General features: G+C 39.0%; 1 protein-coding gene across 3 annotated transcripts in view; it reads left to right on the forward strand.

The window, feature by feature from the left end:
- The window catches only part of sdr42e2 (short chain dehydrogenase/reductase family 42E, member 2), a 42,022-nt gene that overhangs the window by 16,162 nt on the left and 5,687 nt on the right, over positions 1-20,173 (forward strand). For all 3 annotated transcript variants that reach the window (XR_012401280.1, XM_021474762.3, XM_003198188.7), the window contains exons 5-11: positions 1,087-1,205; positions 8,099-8,174; positions 10,670-10,752; positions 16,020-16,157; positions 18,538-18,603; positions 18,675-18,738; positions 18,826-18,899. Coding sequence is in view for 2 of the 3 variants with exons in the window: in XM_021474762.3 (XP_021330437.1) it covers positions 1,087-1,205; positions 8,099-8,174; positions 10,670-10,752; positions 16,020-16,157; positions 18,538-18,603; positions 18,675-18,738; positions 18,826-18,899 (620 nt within the window). In the remaining variant the exon portion in view is untranslated. The remainder of the gene's footprint in view (positions 1-1,086; positions 1,206-8,098; positions 8,175-10,669; positions 10,753-16,019; positions 16,158-18,537; positions 18,604-18,674; positions 18,739-18,825; positions 18,900-20,173) is intronic.

Raw genomic sequence — 20,173 nt, forward strand, 5'->3', positions numbered from 1 at the left:
TAATCTTCTCTAGCACATGTAACCTCTGCTAGAAAGTAATTCCCTCATTCCAAGTTCTTAATAGTCCAAAAGGCGATGGTAATAATTAAACATGTCATAGTTCATGGTTAGGTTCGCGTTTGTCTGTTTCTGAAAGGATTGGATGTCAGAAGCACTTCAATAATCACATGCACATTGTTATTATCAGCTCAAGAAGTTTGTTGTATCAAATATAGACGCTCGCTGAGCTCTCTGGAGAAAGTGAAACCGCTCGCAATTTTAGACGGACTCGTAAAACAACAATATGACATGGCAGATTTTGTTCTTCTTGTCTTTGTGGCTGTTCATCAAGACGACGACTAGGTTTGTTTGAGCTCATTTCGACCATAGCTCATTATTATATGCATATATTATTACGGTGTAATGTCTCGGCTGTGTATTTAAAAATGGCAGTTCCTTTGTTTTCACTCTCCTGCTTGTCCACAAGCAAGTGACGTATTTCTGGAAACCAATAGCGCTCAACTGCACGTCTAGTTCCGCCTTTTGTTACCCTTTTGTCATGCTAGGTATTCTTTGCAAAGGGTACCCAAGAAGGGGTACGGTACAGTTTGCTTTTTGGTACCCTTTGACAGTGGAAACAGCCATAAAAGTGTACCAAACCATCGATTCAAAGCATTATAAAACATTATTTTCTGGACATTTTGAGCTAAAACTTCCCATACACACTCTAGGGTCGTCAGATATTTATTTAACATCTTGTAAAAAAATTATACAATTGGTTCCCTTTAATATTATAATGATTTTTGGTCTAAAAGAAAAATCAATAGTTTGACCCTTACAATGTGTTGTAGCAATTTGATTGGAAATATTTACAGCAATAATGAATGCACTTTAATAGTTGTAATTGTATGTTGTGTTTAATAGTTAATAGTCACAATTGACTAATACGTTATGAGAACTTCATTGATATTTGCTTTTGAGCCGATTTGTAAAGCAACATTAGTAGAAAATGCACTGTGACAAACTGAAGAAATAGGAAGCTTAATGTAAAATGGGGTTATTTTTCTCAGTGTCAGCATGTGTTGTGTTGTGTTGTGTTGTGCGTAGTGTGTGCGGAGCGGGGCATCTCCAGACTCATCTACACCAGCACAGTGAATGTGGCGTTTGCCGGACGGCCCATTGAGGATGGAGATGAAGACTCAGTACCCTGTGTGCCGCTAGACATGGTGAGTGAAGAGCTCTTGTATTTGGGTTACACTACTTGAAGGGGATGGCTGAAAGACTGTCATGACACCTTTATAACCATGATATGACATGTCATAAATATAATTCAGATTTTATTCATACTTATAACAGTGTTAAGTGTCATTCAATCGGTTATGTCAATCTGTTTTTATCATGATAACTTTACAGAAGCAACAAAGCTAAAAATGACTACCATGAGGCCTTTATAATTGTGTCATGATTTTTATAACGTCTTTTTTAATTTAATGACATTGAATTTGTTTTAATTAAAATTATATTCTAACCTTATTTGACATAGAACTGACAATTTGGTCCCACTTTATATTAAGTGGCCTTAACTAATATGTACTTACACAGGAATTAATAGTTTGTTACAATGTACTTATTGTGTAAATACATGTATTTACTGTGTACTTAAGCTTGATTAAATACATGTATGTAATTACAGCTGTAATTAACTTTTGTAATTACATTTGTAAATACACTGTTGACCATCCCTTACACCTTAACCCACCCTTAAACCTACCCATACCACCAAACCTGTCCATAACCCAACCCCTATCCCAACTCAAAAGCACCACAAGTGTTCTCAAATACATTTTAAACACAGTAAGTACATTGTATTTATTTTTTGATGTAAGTACATAGTAGTTAAGGACACTTAATATAAAGTGGGACCGACAATTTTATTAAAACATTTTAATGACAAATAAAAAACATATATTCATGACACAATTATAATGGCCTCATGACAATCATGTTTATGACGGATTTATGACAAGCTGTCTTGGTAATGTCAAGTTGTCATAAAATAAATAAATCTTTGCATTTTTTGCAAATAATATAACTGGGTGAATGCCACCTAATGACAGTTGTCATAAGCATACATACAATCTCCTTTATATACATGACATATGCCATGTGGAGTTTGCATAATCTCCCCATGTTAACGTGGGTTTCCTTAAGGTGCTCTGGTTTCCCCCATAGTCCAAAGACATGCGATATAGGTGAATTGAATAATGGTTGTCAAACTGTAGTACGCGGACCTCTGTCTAGTACAGGGATGTCCAAGCTCGCTCCTGGAGGGCTGGTGTTCTAGAGAGTTTAGCTCCAACCCTAATCAAACACACCTGAAGCAGCTAATCAAGCTCTTACTAGATATACTAGAAACTACTTGGCAGATAAACTCTCCAGGACACCGGCCCTCCAGGACTGAGTTTGGATACCCCTGGTCTAATGGTATGCGGAGAATCGTTAAATAATAAAATAAATAAATAAAGGAGCACACTTTTAACCCTTTGATATGTACAATAACACAGATGTGATCAGCACCGACTGTTCACTGAAGCGTACGATCACTGGTGTGTTTAGAATGTCTAATCATAATTGTAATATTTAATAATATCGTGGCGCAGTGGGTAGCACGTTCACCTCACAGCAAGAAGGTTGCTGGTTCGAGCCTTGGCTGGGTCAGTTGGCATTTCTGTGTGAAGTTTGCATGTTCTCCCTGTGTTTGAGTGGCTTTCCTCCGTGTGCTCCAGTTTCCCCTACAAGTCCAAAGACATATGGTTCAGGTGAATTGGGTATGCTAAAATTGACCGTAGTGTATGAGTGTGTGTGTGTGTGTGTGAATGAGTGTGTATGTATGGCTGGAAGGGCATCTGTTGCGTAAAACATATGCTGGATAAGTTGATGGTTCATTCCACTGTGGCGACCCCAGATTAATCAAGGGACAAAGCCGAAAAGAAAATGAATGAATGAATGAATGAAGTCATGCAGCTCTGGATAACTTGAAACTGTGAGCACAAGTAAAAAGTTCTCTGTAGTCACCTCAGTGATAGTCCTGCCTTTGCTTTCATTTGATTGATGAATGAAAAAGACGCGACTGACGTAACTCGCTTTTTTCACTCAGAGTTGACTTTTTTCTATTGTGAGCACACAGCCACAACAGCAAAAACGCGAGGCGCATAAGCAGCGTGCAAAACACTTGCAAACGTTAGCAAACCATTCAAAAGATGCACGTTCGCTGTGATCGGCCCCTTGTTACCATTAATTGGTTAACAACGCACACTCTCAGTTAATGGTTGATCGATTATTTTGAGCATCCTTACACCAAACCATCAGTCAGCATTGTTGGTGGGCAACCATAGTTGGTTTAGTGTGTTCCACACATCCCCTCTCTTTGAGTTAACGTCAGAGCTCATCGGTCAATTCAACGTATAGAATCAGTTTCGGGTGTCGGATGTAGAGAGCCCTCTGATCAGTTCTTCAGAAATAAATCAGAATGTGATAACAAAAACAGAAGTGATGTAGCATGTAAACAATTCAAGTCAAGAAGAAACACAACGAGGAAGGCTGAAATATTGCTACATTTTTCAAATATTTACAAACAGTATGGATTATTAGATTATCAGACATATTAACATGAGTCAATCTCTCTGTGGTGAGTGACTGATAATGCCGCTGATTGCTGCTTTGTTTACTCTCTTTACGTGCTCTTCGGAAGTTCGGCTTATTCTTGTTGAATAAGCAAACAGATTACTTTCATTATCACTAGCTGTTTGGTGTCGACATTTGTTGTGTCCCGTAAATGACCTGTAGTAACCTATAAATAGTAAACAGTAACTTTAATACTATTTTAGCATTTTAAAATACTACAGGATTGTCTATGTCAGTGGTCTCAAACCCAATTCCTGGAGGGCCGCAGCTGTGCATAGTTTATCTACAACCACCTTCAACTCACATGTGCTTAATAGTCACAGAAGTTTACTGTTGTTAAATAATTGCACAAAGACTTGGGTTTTATGTATTACACTGTAATTTGTGACCATTTTACACTTTATATTGAGTGGATATATAAGTAAATACTATGGTACAGTGTGTACATACACTGTAGTTACATACAACATACACATCTACTTACCATGTAAATTCACAGGTATAAGCGACACTTAATGTAAAGTGGGACTGTTTGAATGAAATTTTGCATTGGCTCCACAGACCACATGCTCTGAACTGTGCTGGCTTATTGATATGGATATCGATTCTGAAGCAATATATTGTGCAGCCCTAGACTTAACCTTTGCTTCATTTGTTTATGTTGAAAAAAAAAAGCTGTAAAAATGCAATTATATTGAAGGACCAAAGTCAAATGTTGATAATTCAGGATGGAGAAGCGCGTTCAGACAATCTCCAGATCCAATATCTGACCTTCTTTCTTAATCTGCATGTAGTTTTAAATCATCCAGCAATGACGTCAAATGATGTTGATATTTGGTTGTTTTAAAGTTGTGTTGCAAACCAAAATCTAACGTCAAGCCAACATATTAAACCAACATCATATTGACGTCAAATACTAACATTTATACAACCAAAATCCGATAGACGTCATAGTGCTAACATACACAAATCAAGCTGTTAGACATTGATATTTGGTTGTTTTTAGGTTGTTTTGGACCAAAATTCAACGTCTGTCCAACATTGGACCTTGACATTGGCCTGATGATGGGTTCTGATGTTAACCCGATTTTCATTTCCACCCAAAATGCAATGTCCCATGACTTTGAGGTACATAGTCAATCTGTTGTCATCTTGTGCCTGCTGGTAATATTTGTCGTGTTGGCGTGGGTTGTCCTCAGGGTGCTCCGGTTTCCCCCACCGTCCAAAGACATGTGAATTGGGTTAACTAAATTGACCGTAGTGTACTGAATGAGTGGAAGGACATCCACTGCGTAAACATATGCTGGAATAGTTGGCGGTTCATTCCACTGTGGGGACCCCTGATAAATAAGTTATAATTAATTAATGAATATACAATACTATAAATACATAAGAAGCAAGATAAATGGTGCTGTTAATGTAAGTACAGTATTTTTGCAGGGATTGGTTTACAGTGAATTACTGTACTGAATTGCTGCCCAGTAAGGCAGATAGCATTATTACTTTTTCTCTTGAGGTCATGGACTCTTTTACAGTCCGAGCACTTTCACTAGGCATTAGCATGTCGTGTTGGACTGAACTCTTGCTTTCGCTGTGCTGGAAAACAGTAGACTGAAGCTGAGGAAGGTTAATGGAATCAAATGAGTCCATCCGACACCTCGCTCGCCTGATGGAGCTCCAAGTGTTACACAAGTCATGTGCTTTTGTCTGGCCAAACATCATACATGAATACATAACATCTGATGAATCATATAACGGTACCGCTTACACACTCAGATTTCACTCAGAGCTCGCTTTTGGCCAAGGTTGACTGATGTGTGAAGACTTTCACTAAGCGCTGGGAAAAAAATAAAAAAGGTAGCACTTTACTTGAAGGAGGTGTTCGTAAGACTGTCATTAAACCTTTTTAATCATGACATGATCATGAATGTGAATGAGATTGTATCTGTGCTTATAACAATCGTTATTAAGTGTTGTTGATGCAGTTTTGACATTTAAAAAGCAACAATGACATTGTTCGTTATGACAACTTGACATGAACAAATACATCGCAACCTGTTTTGGTCTTTGTCATGACAACTTGACATATCAAGACAACTTGTCATAAATCTGTCATAAACATGATTGTCATGAAGGCATTATAAATATTTCAGGAATTATCAGACTTTCACTAAGCGGTGGAACACTTTACTTGAAGGAGATGTTCATAAGACCATTATGAAACCTTTATAATCATGATATGACAATTTGTGAATGTGAATGATATTTTATGCATGCTTATAACAACTGTTATTAAGTGTCAGTCGCTCAGTTATAACATTTTAAATGGACAGATGACATTGTTTGTTATGACAACTTGACATAAACAAATACATCACAACCCGTTTTTTGTCTTTGTCATGACAACTTAACATTACCAAGACATTACAACTTGTCATAAATCTGTCATAAACATGAATGTAATGAAGCCCTTATAATGTGTAGTAGATTTTAAAACAGACTTTCACTAAGTGCTGGAACAGTTTACTTGAAGGAGGTGTTCATAAGACCATTATGAAAACTTTATAATCATGACATGACTCATGTCATGAATGTCAATGATATTTAATGTATGCTTATAACAACTGTTATTAAGTGTCATTGGCTCTGTTATGACATTTTAAATACAAAGATGACATTGTTTGTTATGCCGACTTGACATAAACAAATACATCACAACTTGAAATGTCTTTGTCATGACAACTTGACATTACAGAAACAATGAAACTTGTCATAAACCTGTCATAAACATGATTTGTCATGAGCCATTATAAGTATGTCATGAATTTATAACAGCCTTTCAGTAAGCGCAGGGGAAAATAAAGTAACACTTTACTTGGGGGAGGTGTTCATAAGAGTTCATGAAACTTTTAAAATTATGACATGACTTGATGTGAATTACTTTTTATGCTTGCTTTTAACAACTGTCATTAAGTGTCATATGCTCAGTTATGACATGATGACATTTTTTGTTATGACGACTTGACATAAACAAATACATCACAACTAGCTTTCATCTTTGTCATGACAACTTGACATACCAAGACAATAAAACTAATCATAAATGTGTCATAAACATGATTTTTATGAAGCCATTATAAGTATGTCATGAATTTATAACAGACTTTCACTAAGCGCTGGAACAGTTTACTTGAAGGAGGTGTTCATAAGACCACTATGAAACCTTTATAATCATGACATGACTCATGTCATGAATGTGAATAATATTTATTGTATGCTTATAACAACTGTTATTAAGTGGCATTGGCTCAGTTATGTCATTTTAAATACAAAGATGACATTGTTTATGACGACTTGACAAACAAATATATCACAACCTGTTTTTGTTTTTGTCATGACAACTTGACATACCAAGACAATAAAACTTGTCATAAACCTGTCATAAACATGATTTGTCATGAGCCATTATAAGTATGTCATAAAGTTATAACAGCCTTTAACTAAGCATTGGGCAAAATAAAGTAACACTTTACTTGAAGGAGGTGTTCATAAGACCTTTACAAAACTTTTAAAGTAATGACATGACTCGATGTGAATTATATTTTATGCTTGCCTAAAAAAACTGTCATTAAGTGTCATTCGCTCAGTTATGACATTTTGGAGATGACAATGTTTGTTATGACTTGACATGAACAAATACACCACAACCTATTTTTGTCTTTGTCATGACAACTTGACATACCAAGACAACACAACTTGTCATAAATCTGTCATAAACATGATTGTCATGAAGCCATTATAAATATTTGAGGAATTTTTATAACAGATTTGACTAAGCGCTGGAACACTTTACTTGAAGGAGGTGTTCATAAGACCATTATGAAACCTTTATAATCATGACATGACACATCGTGAATGTGTATGATATATTAAATGTATGCTTATAACAACTGTTATTAAGTGTCAGTCACTCAGTTATACATTTTAAATACAAATAGGACATTGTTATGACGACTTGACATAAACAAATACATCACAACCTGTTTTTTGTCTGTCATGACAACTTGACATTACCAAGACAATAAAACTTGTCATAAATCTGTCATAAACATGATTGTCATGAAGCCATTATAAATATGTCATGAATTGTATTACACAATTTATATTTTATATACAATAAACATACATAACATATGCTAAAAAAGTTAGCGGTTCATTCTGCTGTGGCAATCCCTGATAAATAAGTGTATGTGGGTGTATTTTCTTTTATCATTTTGTTCTTACTGGTTATAGTTCCTACAAAAATCTCCAAATCTCCTTCAATTTAATAGTCTCTTTGTATGAAAGTGTCTGCTAATGTTATATGTATGAATATAAAACTGCATCTATAATTTGAGATCTGACTCTGAATGATCTTTTATTGTCTCTCTTCAAGCACATCGACCATTACTCCAGGACTAAAGCTATCGCTGAGCGCATGGTGCTCGCTGCCAATAGGAGATCAACAAAAGGTACGGAAATGAAAACTTGTTCGTCTCTGAAGTCGATTGCGCGCAATAGCAATAAGCGCAAGTGGTGTCATGTACCCTGCTCATATTGTGTGTGTGTGTGTGTGTGTCGGTGTGTGTGTGTGCTGATGAAGTACTGAGGTAACGGCTGCTATGGTAACGGCCACAGTGTGCAACCCTAGCCAAGCAGACCCGCTGACACTGTTTTAAATTTAGACCTAGACTTAATCATTAGGTCGGCTTAACCTCGAGGAGCAAATAGTTCAGTTGATTTAATTTTAATTTAATATTTTTGGTAGCACTTTATAATAACTACACACTATGAATCATTTATTAAGCATTAGCAGGTAGTTAATTCATCATTTGTTAAGCATTAACCCTACATTAATAGACGTTAGTAAGCAGTTTATAAATACAGCCACAGATGCTGTATTGTTGTAATGTACAACGTGTTTAAAAATTGTGTTTTTATACTTTGTTGATTCATTTTTCAGTACTAAATTAAGTTTTGCATTATTTACAAACCAGTTATTAAAGAATAGTTGGTGGGTTTTTAAGATCTTAATTTTTTTTTTTAAGAATTTGAGGAGATATACTTTGGTATTTTGATTGGTCTGAGACTTTATTATAAAGCGTTTCACTTTCATCTCAGTGTTGTCTACTAAAAATAACTGAGATGAGTTTATAATCTCACCGCCTACCGAGTGACCCGAAGGTCCGTTCTGAATGAATGGTGAAAATTAAAAGGCATATCAGAACTCATTTTTAGCCAAGTTAAGGGAAATGGCACTAATTAGCTAACGTTTTCTTTCCCAAACACATGTTTTAGGTGCCATTTATCAAACTCGAGTTAATGAACTGATTCTTTCACTATATTAGACCCGTCACGATACTGAATTAAAAGTAAAACCGGCAATTTCCCACTCACATTTAAGGCCCTGTTGATGGCTTTCTTAAAACAGCGCTGATTTGCCATTGTGTTCATGTGCTCAACAGAAATGACTGTGATTGGTCGAGAAGGTCATCAGTTCACCCTCCGCTGTTTACCGAGCACAAACACAGACGAGCGATCTGCTTGATGACTCGACTGATCTTCACAGCTTCTTGGCGCTCCAGTCTCCGTGTATCTGTATTCGCACTGGATGAAGAGCGGAAAACTGAGTGCAAACACAGATACACGGAGACTGGAGTGCGAAGCAGCCGTGAAGATCAGTCGAGTCATCCGCACTCAGCAGCGCTTCAGTGTTAGCAGGAAAAAGATGTTTTTAAAACCTCAGTACCGGGACAACACTATTACAGACAACATGAGGATGTGCTGCAGAGGACTGTAGTGTTTTATCACTCACCAGGTTACATAGGCTGAAGCAGGATTACGTCCCCACAGTGTTTAACTGGTGCCATGAACTGAAGCCTTGAGCATATTACTCTTACAGATGTTGTTTGATGCTAAATTTCTTTTAATTGTTTAAAATAAACTTACTGAATGATATTAAAGTGATGTTTACACCATTTCTGCATTATAAAATATCGGCAACAGCTGGAGGTTTGTAGTACACATCAATGTTTACAGTAATGGTCCTAAACTTGCGGGTTTCTTCCCATCGCAGCCTCGCTTTAGTTCTTTAAAATGGCGGGCAGGTGAAATAAGCAACCCAGGCTCATTGTGGAAACGTTTCTGGAGACCGTGGAATATGTCCTGGCGGGTACGTACGGCTGCAGTTTTTGTTTTTGCGAATCCGCGAGAGGCCGCTGTTGTGTGCTTTTTCGCATCTCAGACGCCTCTTGCAAGAGCAGTTCGCGCCCGTGCTGTTCTCGTGTGAACCCACCAGAGGCCGCTGTCCCGACTGACCGGATGATTGACTGCGTGACCGGCCAATCGGCTGACCCGCCCTCCTCCTTCCCTGAACCCAACCAATTTTACAGATTGACCCGCCCGCCCGCTCGCTTCCCTAAACCCGAGCAACAGTTTACAAAAGCCGTCCAAAAAAAAAAGCAGACTCGAAACCGGTCGCCATGGTCAACTCCTCTCTGCATCTCGAGCCTGCCGACGTACACAGTGAGCTGAGTGGACAAACGGGTTGCAGCTGGGAAGCCCTCCACAAGGAGGTAAGCGGTCGGCCGGCCGGCAAGCACGAAAGGGAACAGCATCACACCGCCCCGCAGCGTTCGCTTGCAAAAAATAAATGCAGCCGTACATACCTCCCGGGACGTATTCCGCTGTCTCCAGAAACGTCCGCGGGACTACGCTTTCAAAATGAGCTTGGGTTGGAAATAAGCGTATAGAAATCGATCATTGGCTCTTGTACTAGTAGACAGGGCTTTAGGGCTTCACCAAATTGACCATTACACTTTCCCTCATTCAAAACTATATGAGTAACAGTCTTGTGTATTCTATAGTCTTTGCTATAACTAGGTCAGATATCAATTCTAAATGTGAAATCAAAAAGTGGAGTGATGCTTACGGATGTAATTCAAAGTTTTTTTTTTTTTTGTGATAGGTGGTGGTCTTCTACACACATGTGTCCTGCGCCCCTCTGGTATCTACGGTCCTGAAGAGAGAAGGCATTTACACCGAGTGATGGTGAGTTTTATTATTGTTTTGAAGAAGACCCTGAGAACGAACTTGCTGATCCACATGCAGTTTATTAAAGAACAGATCATAAAGGCAAAGGTCACAAACAGGAGAATAGGGGTAATCCAATAAATGTAGTCACAATGCAGATGAAAAGACAGGCTAGGCCCCAAATAAAGTCTAGAATCAAAAACACAGCAAAAACAAACAGGAGAAAACCCAATGCAATTCGTAACTTTTTGCTATAGTGGCTAATTCGTATGAATTCGTACGATCTAATTCGTACAATTTAGTACGATTTGCTCATCACCCAATGATGGTTGGGATTAGGTGCCACACTTCTCTTTTAAAATCGTATATTATCATACGACTGAACTTTAACGAATTCGTACGAATTAGCCCTTAAACTGACAAAACGTAAAATACTTACGTTTCTCGTGAGATCAGGCTGGAAAACCGGTGTTTTATTTGTGAGAGACACAAGACTCAGCAAAGGGAATGTGAATGTGATTAGTTCTACTAATCTGTCCATTATGAGCTACAGCTGTGTCTGTGTGAGTGTCTGGATTATTGTCAGCTGTTGCAGGGGTTGATGGGAGCAAAGAGTTCTAGGAGTTGTAGTTCGTTGAAATAGCGGAAGTTATCTCCAGTGGAGAAAACACAGCTGGCGATCACAACAGTTATTCTCTTTCTATCCATTTCCTACCATCTAAGGCTGCAGAATATATCATTTCAGCATCGCTATCGCAATGTGTGTGTCTGCAATAGTCACATCGCAGGATCTGCAATGTTAAGGGATTATAGTTGAACAGCACAGTTGAGAATACGTGAGTCATTGCAAAGTATAACCATAACAAAGTGAAACTTTATAATTAACAAGTGACTCAAGAGAGTTTATCGCGATCGAGCTTAAAAAAAAGTACTTTCACTTTTATTAACTTTATCAAAGAATAATTTTACGGAATTATTAATACACTGAAGACTATACAGTGTTATTTTACACTGCATTATTCAGTTTCTGTTCCAGAATACTGTTTGACACTCTGGCAAACCATAAAGCACTGTTTACTTTTTTTATTGCTCCACTGTAATTACTCTTGCTTGCAATTAGTTTATTATTTTTAGACATGATTCACACCCTTAAAGAATCACCTTCATCAATTTAAATGAATGATTTCTTTCCAATTAGAGCTATTCAAGCCACCTCGTGAAATCTTACTCATTTCTCAATATATACACTACCTGACAAAAGTCATGTCCTCTATACAGGATTTAGGAACAACGAATAACTTGACTGCTAGTTGTTCATTTGGTATCAGAAGCGGTTTATATGAAAGGCAAAGGCCTCTAGATTACGCTTATTTACCAAAATAAAATATGATCCCACCTTAATTTTGAATTATTTTATTAGGGCAGTAAAGTCTGACTTTGCTTAGACAAAAGACTTGTCACTGAACATAAATAATGTCCAGTTTAGAATATAAAGTCCTGCTGCAGTGGAGAAAGAATGAATGTTGTGTCTGAATCCATCATGAGCTTGGAGGACTGCATCCATACATCTGTGCAATGACTCAAATCACTTATCAATAAAGTCATCTGGAATGACAAAGAAAGCCTTCTTGCAGGACTCCCAGAGTTCATCAAGATTCTTTAGATTCATTTTCAATGCCTCCTCCATCTTACCCCAGACATGCTCAATAAAGTTCATGCCTGGTGACTGGGCTGCTCAATCCTGGAGCAGCTTGACCTTCTTTCAGGAGCTTTGATGTGGAGGCTGAAGTATGAGCAGGAGCGCTATACTGCTGGAGAATTTGCCCTCTCCTGTGGTTTGTAATGTACTGGGCAGCAAAAAAATCTTGACTCCTCAGGATGTTGATGTTGCCATCCACTCTGCAGATCTCTCAATGCCCCCATACTAAATGTAACCCCAAACCATGGTTTGTCCTTCACCAAAACGACTGATTTCTGATTGACTGGTTCCTTCTGCCACTTTTCCAAATGATCATCTAGAAGTCAAGTTATTAATTGTTGCTCTTACAACTGGGATCTATGACAATTTTTTTCTCAGGTAGGGTATATCACTGAAAAAATATTGCAATGTCAGGTTTTTCCAATATCATGCAGGTATTTCCTATCACATCATGATTTAGAGCAGGGTTGGCCAACCCTGTTCCTGGAGAGCCACCTTCCTGCAGATTTCAGTTGCTGCCCATATCAAACACACTTGGACCAATTAATTAGGACCTGAAGAACACCACGTGATAATTCAACCCAGGCTTATTGTGGAAACGTAGCCCCGCGGACGTTTCTGCAGACCGTGAAATACGTCCCGGGAGGTACGTATTTGAGCAGTTTTTGTTTTCGCGGATCCGTGAGAGACGCCTCTCGGGAGCGCGCGCCGTTCGCGCCCGCGCTGTTCTCGCATGAAAAGCCGCCGAAGGCCACTGTGGAGCAACCGTACGTCCGACTGACTGGCTGAACAATCGTCCGGGCGGCCATCAAATTGGCCGACTCTGCCACCCTCCTCCTTCTCTAAACCCAAGCGACGGTTTGCAAAAGCCGTCCAGAAAAAAAAAAAGCAAAAGCCCTCGTCTTTGATATTGACCGTGTTTTCGGATCTCGCCGCATTCTTGCCCTTTTTTTTTGGATTCTGTTTCACCTTTTTTTTACTTACCTGATTTCTGGGACCGCTCTTCCCCAGACTCGATCCCGGTCGTCCCCATGGCCGGCTCCTCCTCCTCTGGGCCTCCGCTCCGCCGACGTAACGCTGCGAGCTAAGCGGATAAACTGGTAGCAGTGGGAAAGCCCTCGGAGGTGAGCCGTCAGCCGGCGAGTGCGAAGAGGAGGAGCGGAGCGGCATCACACCGAAAACTAAACGTGGCCATACGTACCTCCGGCCACGTAAATCGCGGTCTCCAGAAACGTCTGCTGGGCTAAGTTTGCGGAATGAGCTTGGGTTGTGATAATTACAGGCAGGTGTGTTTGATATGGGTTGCAACTGAAATCTGTAGGAAGGTGGCTCTCCAGGAACAGGGTTGGCCACCCCTGATATACAGGGACACTCAATAAGCATAATGTATTTTATACTGTTAAAAACCATAGACTGTAAAATAAATGGACGTAGTATCCGTGACGTCACCCATAGGTTTCTAAAGAGCGCAAAAGTAGCCACAAGTAGGCGTGGCCAACCGTCGCCATTTTGTTCGCTCGTCATCACACCCACGGCGGGATACCAAACAAGGGCAAAGAGGCGGAGAGTGAGCGGAGCTACAGACGCCTGCTGACAGTTTGCTTGGACCTGGTTCAGACACACTTTACTTTGGGAGAAATGCTTAATACTTTATCACCTGTGACCCGTTTGTATTCTGACCACTTGTGCTTGGTTGTATACTATATCAATAAAGTGTTTAGACTTTTAAAAACACTGCTGTAATACATTGAGCCACTGAACATTGTTCTGTTATGACGTTTTTTAACAAGAGGAAAACGCGAATTACTTCCAAACACTTCAGATATAGTCTGTGTTAGTTACTGTAAGACTATTGATGAAATCCTGCATAACCCTGTATGACAACGCTTCAGATGACTGTTCTAGAGCCTACAGCTAATCAATTCATCAGATTCTGAAGTGCATTACAGCTCTAATTATAAATATAAACAATAAATGACCTTAAATAAAACAAATACATGTACAGAGATGGTATATAAGTAACTTATATAAATTTACTCACATGGGAAACGGAGGCCACGTGAATGGTTTGTGAGCACAATTAAGTGCACTCAGCATGCCATGCCATCTAATAATTGTAGGAAACAAGTCCAAAAGGCAGTTGACTGTGTAAAGCCATGTAAAACAACACAGAAATACGATAAATATGCCGAGTTCAGTGGCTAATCTGCAGGATTCAGCTGAGGTGACGTGACGGCGACCAATGAGACCAAGCTGTCACTCAAGTGGCCACGCCCTTAATTATGCAAACTTAATATAACTTAATATAAAGGAAACGGATGAGTTATAAAACAATTCACCCCCCTCACAGTTGTCATGAAGGGTAATATTAGCTGTATTAACCAAAATCTTTTTTTGTACCAGGCTGTAAACACCTTTTTTTCTGCTGTAAAGTTGGCCATTCTAACAGTGGGCTCAATTGAAATTTGCTCTGTTTTGGAGCCAGGAGCGACCAGGACTAGCGGAATTTCGGATGAATTGCAGTTTTAGTTACTTCCGTATTGGCTTCCTGAGGGAGAGCCGGAGGTTGCCGCTTGTTAAAAACAGGCTTATTATATGGCCTTACCCTAACTCTACTCCTAATCTCAACCCTCATGAACTCTTGCCAAATTTTCCATTTTAAAACCCCAGTAAGTATATTTTTAAGCCTTTTGAATTACAGTAACATGAGGCGTGTCCCTGTAAAACACCTTAATAGAGTACAATTAAGTCATTATCCAACTTCATGTCCCTGTAAACCACATAAACTTATACACACACATACAGATTGCAGACAGTTGTACTCTGCAGCTTCAGCGGTGCCAATGTGCCCAGAGCTGTACAATATTAATAGAGTCTGTGAAAGTCTCCTGTTACAACCTGAGCTCCTACTGTGCCTGACAAAATACAGACACACGACTGTCTAATATATCTCTAATATACAGACACATATTGGGCATTTCGTTCAGAAAGATGGGTAAAAGGGTTTGTGGAGAGTTATCAGAAGCTAACAGACACCTTGTATCTTGTACAAGATACAAGATGTGCAGCACCTGAAACTACGGATAATGGAAGCCTGTGCTGGCAATTGTCTTGCTGTTTTGCTATCAGTGTGTGAAGAGTGGAGGAAGGGGGTTGCATTGAATTGTAAATAACTCATGAAAGAATAAAGTTAAAACCAAGCACATCGTAATTTTTCTTGTGAAATTCCCGGTAAGTTTGATGTGTCAAATGCCCCTCTTCCTATTGAAAAAAACAGAAGTTGGATCCAAGATGGCTGACTTCAAAATGGCCACCATCCATCTTTACAAGTTTGCCCCCTCACATATACTAATGTGCCACACACAGGAAGTTAATATCACCAACCATCCCATACAAGGTGTATCCATATAAATGGCCCACCCTGTAGATTACAAGGGCAAACAGTTATTATTTTCACCACAAAGCTAGCAATATGAGCTAACAAAATCATAGTTAGTTTTGATTTCTTGTATGGCTCTAAAGGTTGTTATTAGCTCTATGAGGTGAATCTGGAGACAAATATTTTTCTTTTCTTTTCTCTTCTCAGGTAAACGTGGAAAGACGGTTCTTCAGCTTTTGTTTTGGGGACCCCAATGCCAAGATGAACTGGGTGCATGTGGATAATCTGGTGACGGCGCATGTTTTAGCAGCACAAGCACTTACTGCGGAGAAAGCCTTTGTGGCGGTATGTGTTAATTTTTTTTATATGTATTTTGATAGAAATTTGTATTTTGTTTGAATCAGCAGATTTGAAGATGTATTATTGTACAATAATAATTTTCTGAAGTCAGAATTATCAGCACCCCTGTATATATTTTTTTCACAATTTCTCTTTAAAGGAGAGATTTTTTCAACATATTTCTAAACATAATAGTTTTGAAAACTAATTTCTAATAACTGATTTTGATGATGACAGTAAATTACATTTGACTAGATATTTTTCAACATACTAGTATTTAGCTTAAAGTGACATTTAAAGGCTTAAAGGAGCTGTGTGTAAGTTTTTGACTCTTCTAAAGCATAAAAATACCCTTTCAAGAGTTCCCACTTAGATATATATGCTTGGCATTAATAGCAGGTTTGGTATAAATGGCATAAATGCTGTCCTGGGAGAGAACCCTGAGCTCGGAGATATTTGAGCCCAGGACTCCAGCCCGGTGTAGAAGCATATCAGGGGATCCAAGATCAGGTAGGTCTCGATCGCTCCCCCTTTAGAAGGGGAGAAAAAGGAGGAGATGGGGTGGAAGGGGGGATTCTTCCAAAAAGAAGATAAGGAGCAATAAGGAGAAAGTGATCCATTTATATTAAGCTAGGATCATTCTGATTGGATTATTACTGATTACGGATGAGTGGCCAGCAGTGCACAATCATATCACGTGCTCCTCTCGAAAATATTTTGTGAAACTTCACAATATGCTTGCAGATAGTTAAGAAACATGCCAAGTGAACAAACTTGTTTATCTGAAAAACGATGCTGCAGTCAAATATTCTGCTTTGAAAATGTGTGTTATGTGCCAGAATGTCTGTCTTTGTTTTGGTTTTTTTAACCAACCCATTGCCAGTGTAGCCAATTATATTTCAGCCAGTGTTTAGTTTATGAATTGCGTGGTCCTGGAACAGAATAACGGATCCGGCATGTAACCCAAGGATGTAGAGGTACCGCGCATGAAAGTGGAAGGAGGGGTTGGGGGTTTGGGGCAGACAAAAGTGAAGAGAGGAGGGGTTGGTAAGATGGCGGAGGGATGTCGCAAATGAAAGTGAAGAGGTTTGGGTAGTCGCAGAAGAAAGTGAAAGTGAACAGCAGTCGGCTGAGGAGGGCGGTTGAGGAAGGGGATCCGTAAAATGAAGTGCTGGATCAGATTTCAGAGGTGCCGGATTTGGATCTGGCGTGTTCCGGCATAAATCAAGCCCTGATTTCAGCACCCCTGGTTGCCTTGCTGGAAATCCATGTATTTAATTCACTCAGTAAGGCTCTCAAGTGTGCGTCTGTTACCGAAATGCGACCTCCAGTGGACAGTAACAGCCCCGAAATGAATGCAGATTTAATTCCACATGAGGTGGCTATTAAATAGCAAATATTATAAATATTACAATCGTAAACATTAGATGAGCAGGTTAGATTGTAACCCCATGTTCTAACAACACACTACATGACAAAATTTGCAGTGATAAGCAATTTTGCTGTTTGTATCAGACTAAGCATGACAGAAATTTAAACACAGCCATTCAGAAGCACAGAATAGTGCACTCACTGCACTCCAATGAAACGGTAAGATTTATAATCTAATTAATACATATTAAACCTCTTAAACATTATTAAATGTACATGCTGAATCACTGATATGTGTTGGTTTAAAGTTCTAAAGTTCAATTTCAAACAGTTTATGTTATTTTCCAGATCTGAGGTGAACTATCTGCTGCTTGTATTGTTAAATAGCATTCAAACTCACATTATTAGCATTTAACACTGAATAAAGCACATGGGGTGTACCTGAGGTGTTTACAGTTCATCCTGTTGGTCAGCTGCAAGAAATAGAAGCCATTTCTTAAATATGAATTTCAGGTGTTGGTTAGGACAAAAACTCATTTTAATATGGAAACTAATTCTTCTATCACATGCTACTGCTCTTATTTAGAACACAACCTAAATCAGCCTTTAGGCTCGATAGTCAGGCTCGCTCCTGTTGGTGTCTTCAATCTGGCAACCTGCACTTGCATGTGTTTTGAACCAGTTGTGCAATACCAAGTTCAACCACTGGGTGTCAGACTTACATACTGCACTTTTAACCAGATTAATTAGGTAAGTTAGGGTAAATAGGCAAATCATTGTATAACAGTGGTTTGTTCTGTAGACAATTAAAATAAATATCGCTTAAGGGGGCTAATAATTTTCACCTTAAAATGTTTTTTTTAAATAAATAAAAATTTTCTCTAGAAGAAAAATATTATAGGAAATACTGTGAGGTGTGAACAATTCCTTGCTCTCTTAAACATCATTTGGGAAATATTTGAAAAAGAAAAAAGGTCTAATAATGTTAACTTAACTGTCGTCAATTTGCTTTCAGAGTGGCCAGGCGTACTTCATCAATGATGGGGAGTCGGTTAATGTCTTTGAATGGCTAACACCACTGGTAAGTAGCACATAAACCCAAGCATGTCTATTTAACCCTTTGGAAATATTCTAACGTTTTTCCATCTCCAGTTTGAAAGACTGGGTTACGGTCGGCCACTGATTCACCTTCCTGTGTCTCTGGTCTACTCAGCAGGTGGGACTTAAGAAATGTGACATTTCAATTTATGAATTCATTTATTTATTAAAAATATAAACAATCCATCACTCCGGTCTTCTCCAGCCATTCTGATGGAGCGGCTGCATGTGGCTTTGAGACCTATAGTGGAAATCCCTTTGCTTCTGACCAGAAATGAGGTAAAGTCCAGTCTTAATTATATCATTATATCATATTCAATACCTTTTAAGACCTTTTTTAAGACTCTTTGTATACATTTTATGGGCTTATCACCACTTCAGGTTTCAACCAGTAACATTGCCGACATTTTAACTTGCAATGTATTTACTAAGAGCTGAGGCGAAAGGCAAAGCTCTCGAATTTCCGGTCAATCTACGTTCCTACTCTCACCTATGGTCGTGAGCTTTGGGTCTTGACTGAAAGGACAAGATCTCGGATACAAGCGGCCGAAATGAGTTTCCTTTGAAGGGTGGCAGGGCGCACTCTTATGGATACGATGATGAGCTCTGACACCCTGGAGGGGCTCGGAGTAGAGCCGCTGCTCCTCCACATCGAGAGAAGTCAGCTGAGGAGACTCTGGCATCTGTTTCGGATGCCTCCTGGAAGCCTACCTAGGGAGGTGTTCCAGGCATGTCTCACCGGGAGGAGGGCTTGGGGAAGACCCAGGACACGCTGGAGAGACTATGTCTCTCGGCTGGCCTAGGAACTAGTATTATTATTTATTATTATTAGTATATTAATATATACTGAATAAAAATTATTAGTCCAGCAGGTGGCGACTATTAAACAGCAGGAATAACAGTGGTTCCCTGGTTACCACAGTAAAAAAGCAGCGTGATGTCAAATCTAGTTTGAATTATTTGATTTCATAAACTTCACAACATTCCAATATTCAAAGATTAAATTCAGGCAAACTTTAGCACACTGATACAAAATTTAATACCTTGTAAAATGGCATTTAAGACTTTTTAATACCTTAAAGGGCCCTAAATTTCTTTTAATTGATTTATCCATTTTTAATACTTTTTAAGACCCCGCAGACACTGTATAGGAACACGTGTGTGTATGTGTGTGTGTGTATGTGGAGCTATAGCCAGTGTATAGCAGCTTATGTTACCATCTCCATATACTTTAGACACTTACATTAACATGTACAGTTTACATTTAGGTTTTCATCAGGTTTAATAAATCATAATATCGGGCATCTGTGGCCATGAAACACATTAGACTGCTTGCATCTCCTCCGGTTGTTTAAATATCGCAGAGAATAAGAGGTGACAAACATGTCGGCGTACGGTTTGAGCCAGAAAGGCTGGTGTCAGTAGAGCTGGGTGTGGATTGGCTGTCATGCATTACTCATGAGAAACACAAGCCACGGCCTGAAGCGGCGATTCTGGTCAGATGGCGGCAGGTTTGATGATTGCTTTCTGAATAAAACATGAATCTCCGCAGC

The sequence above is a fragment of the Danio rerio genome, chromosome 3 (genome assembly GCF_049306965.1).
Source record: "Danio rerio strain Tuebingen ecotype United States chromosome 3, GRCz12tu, whole genome shotgun sequence".
Lineage (NCBI taxonomy): Eukaryota > Metazoa > Chordata > Actinopteri > Cypriniformes > Danionidae > Danio > Danio rerio.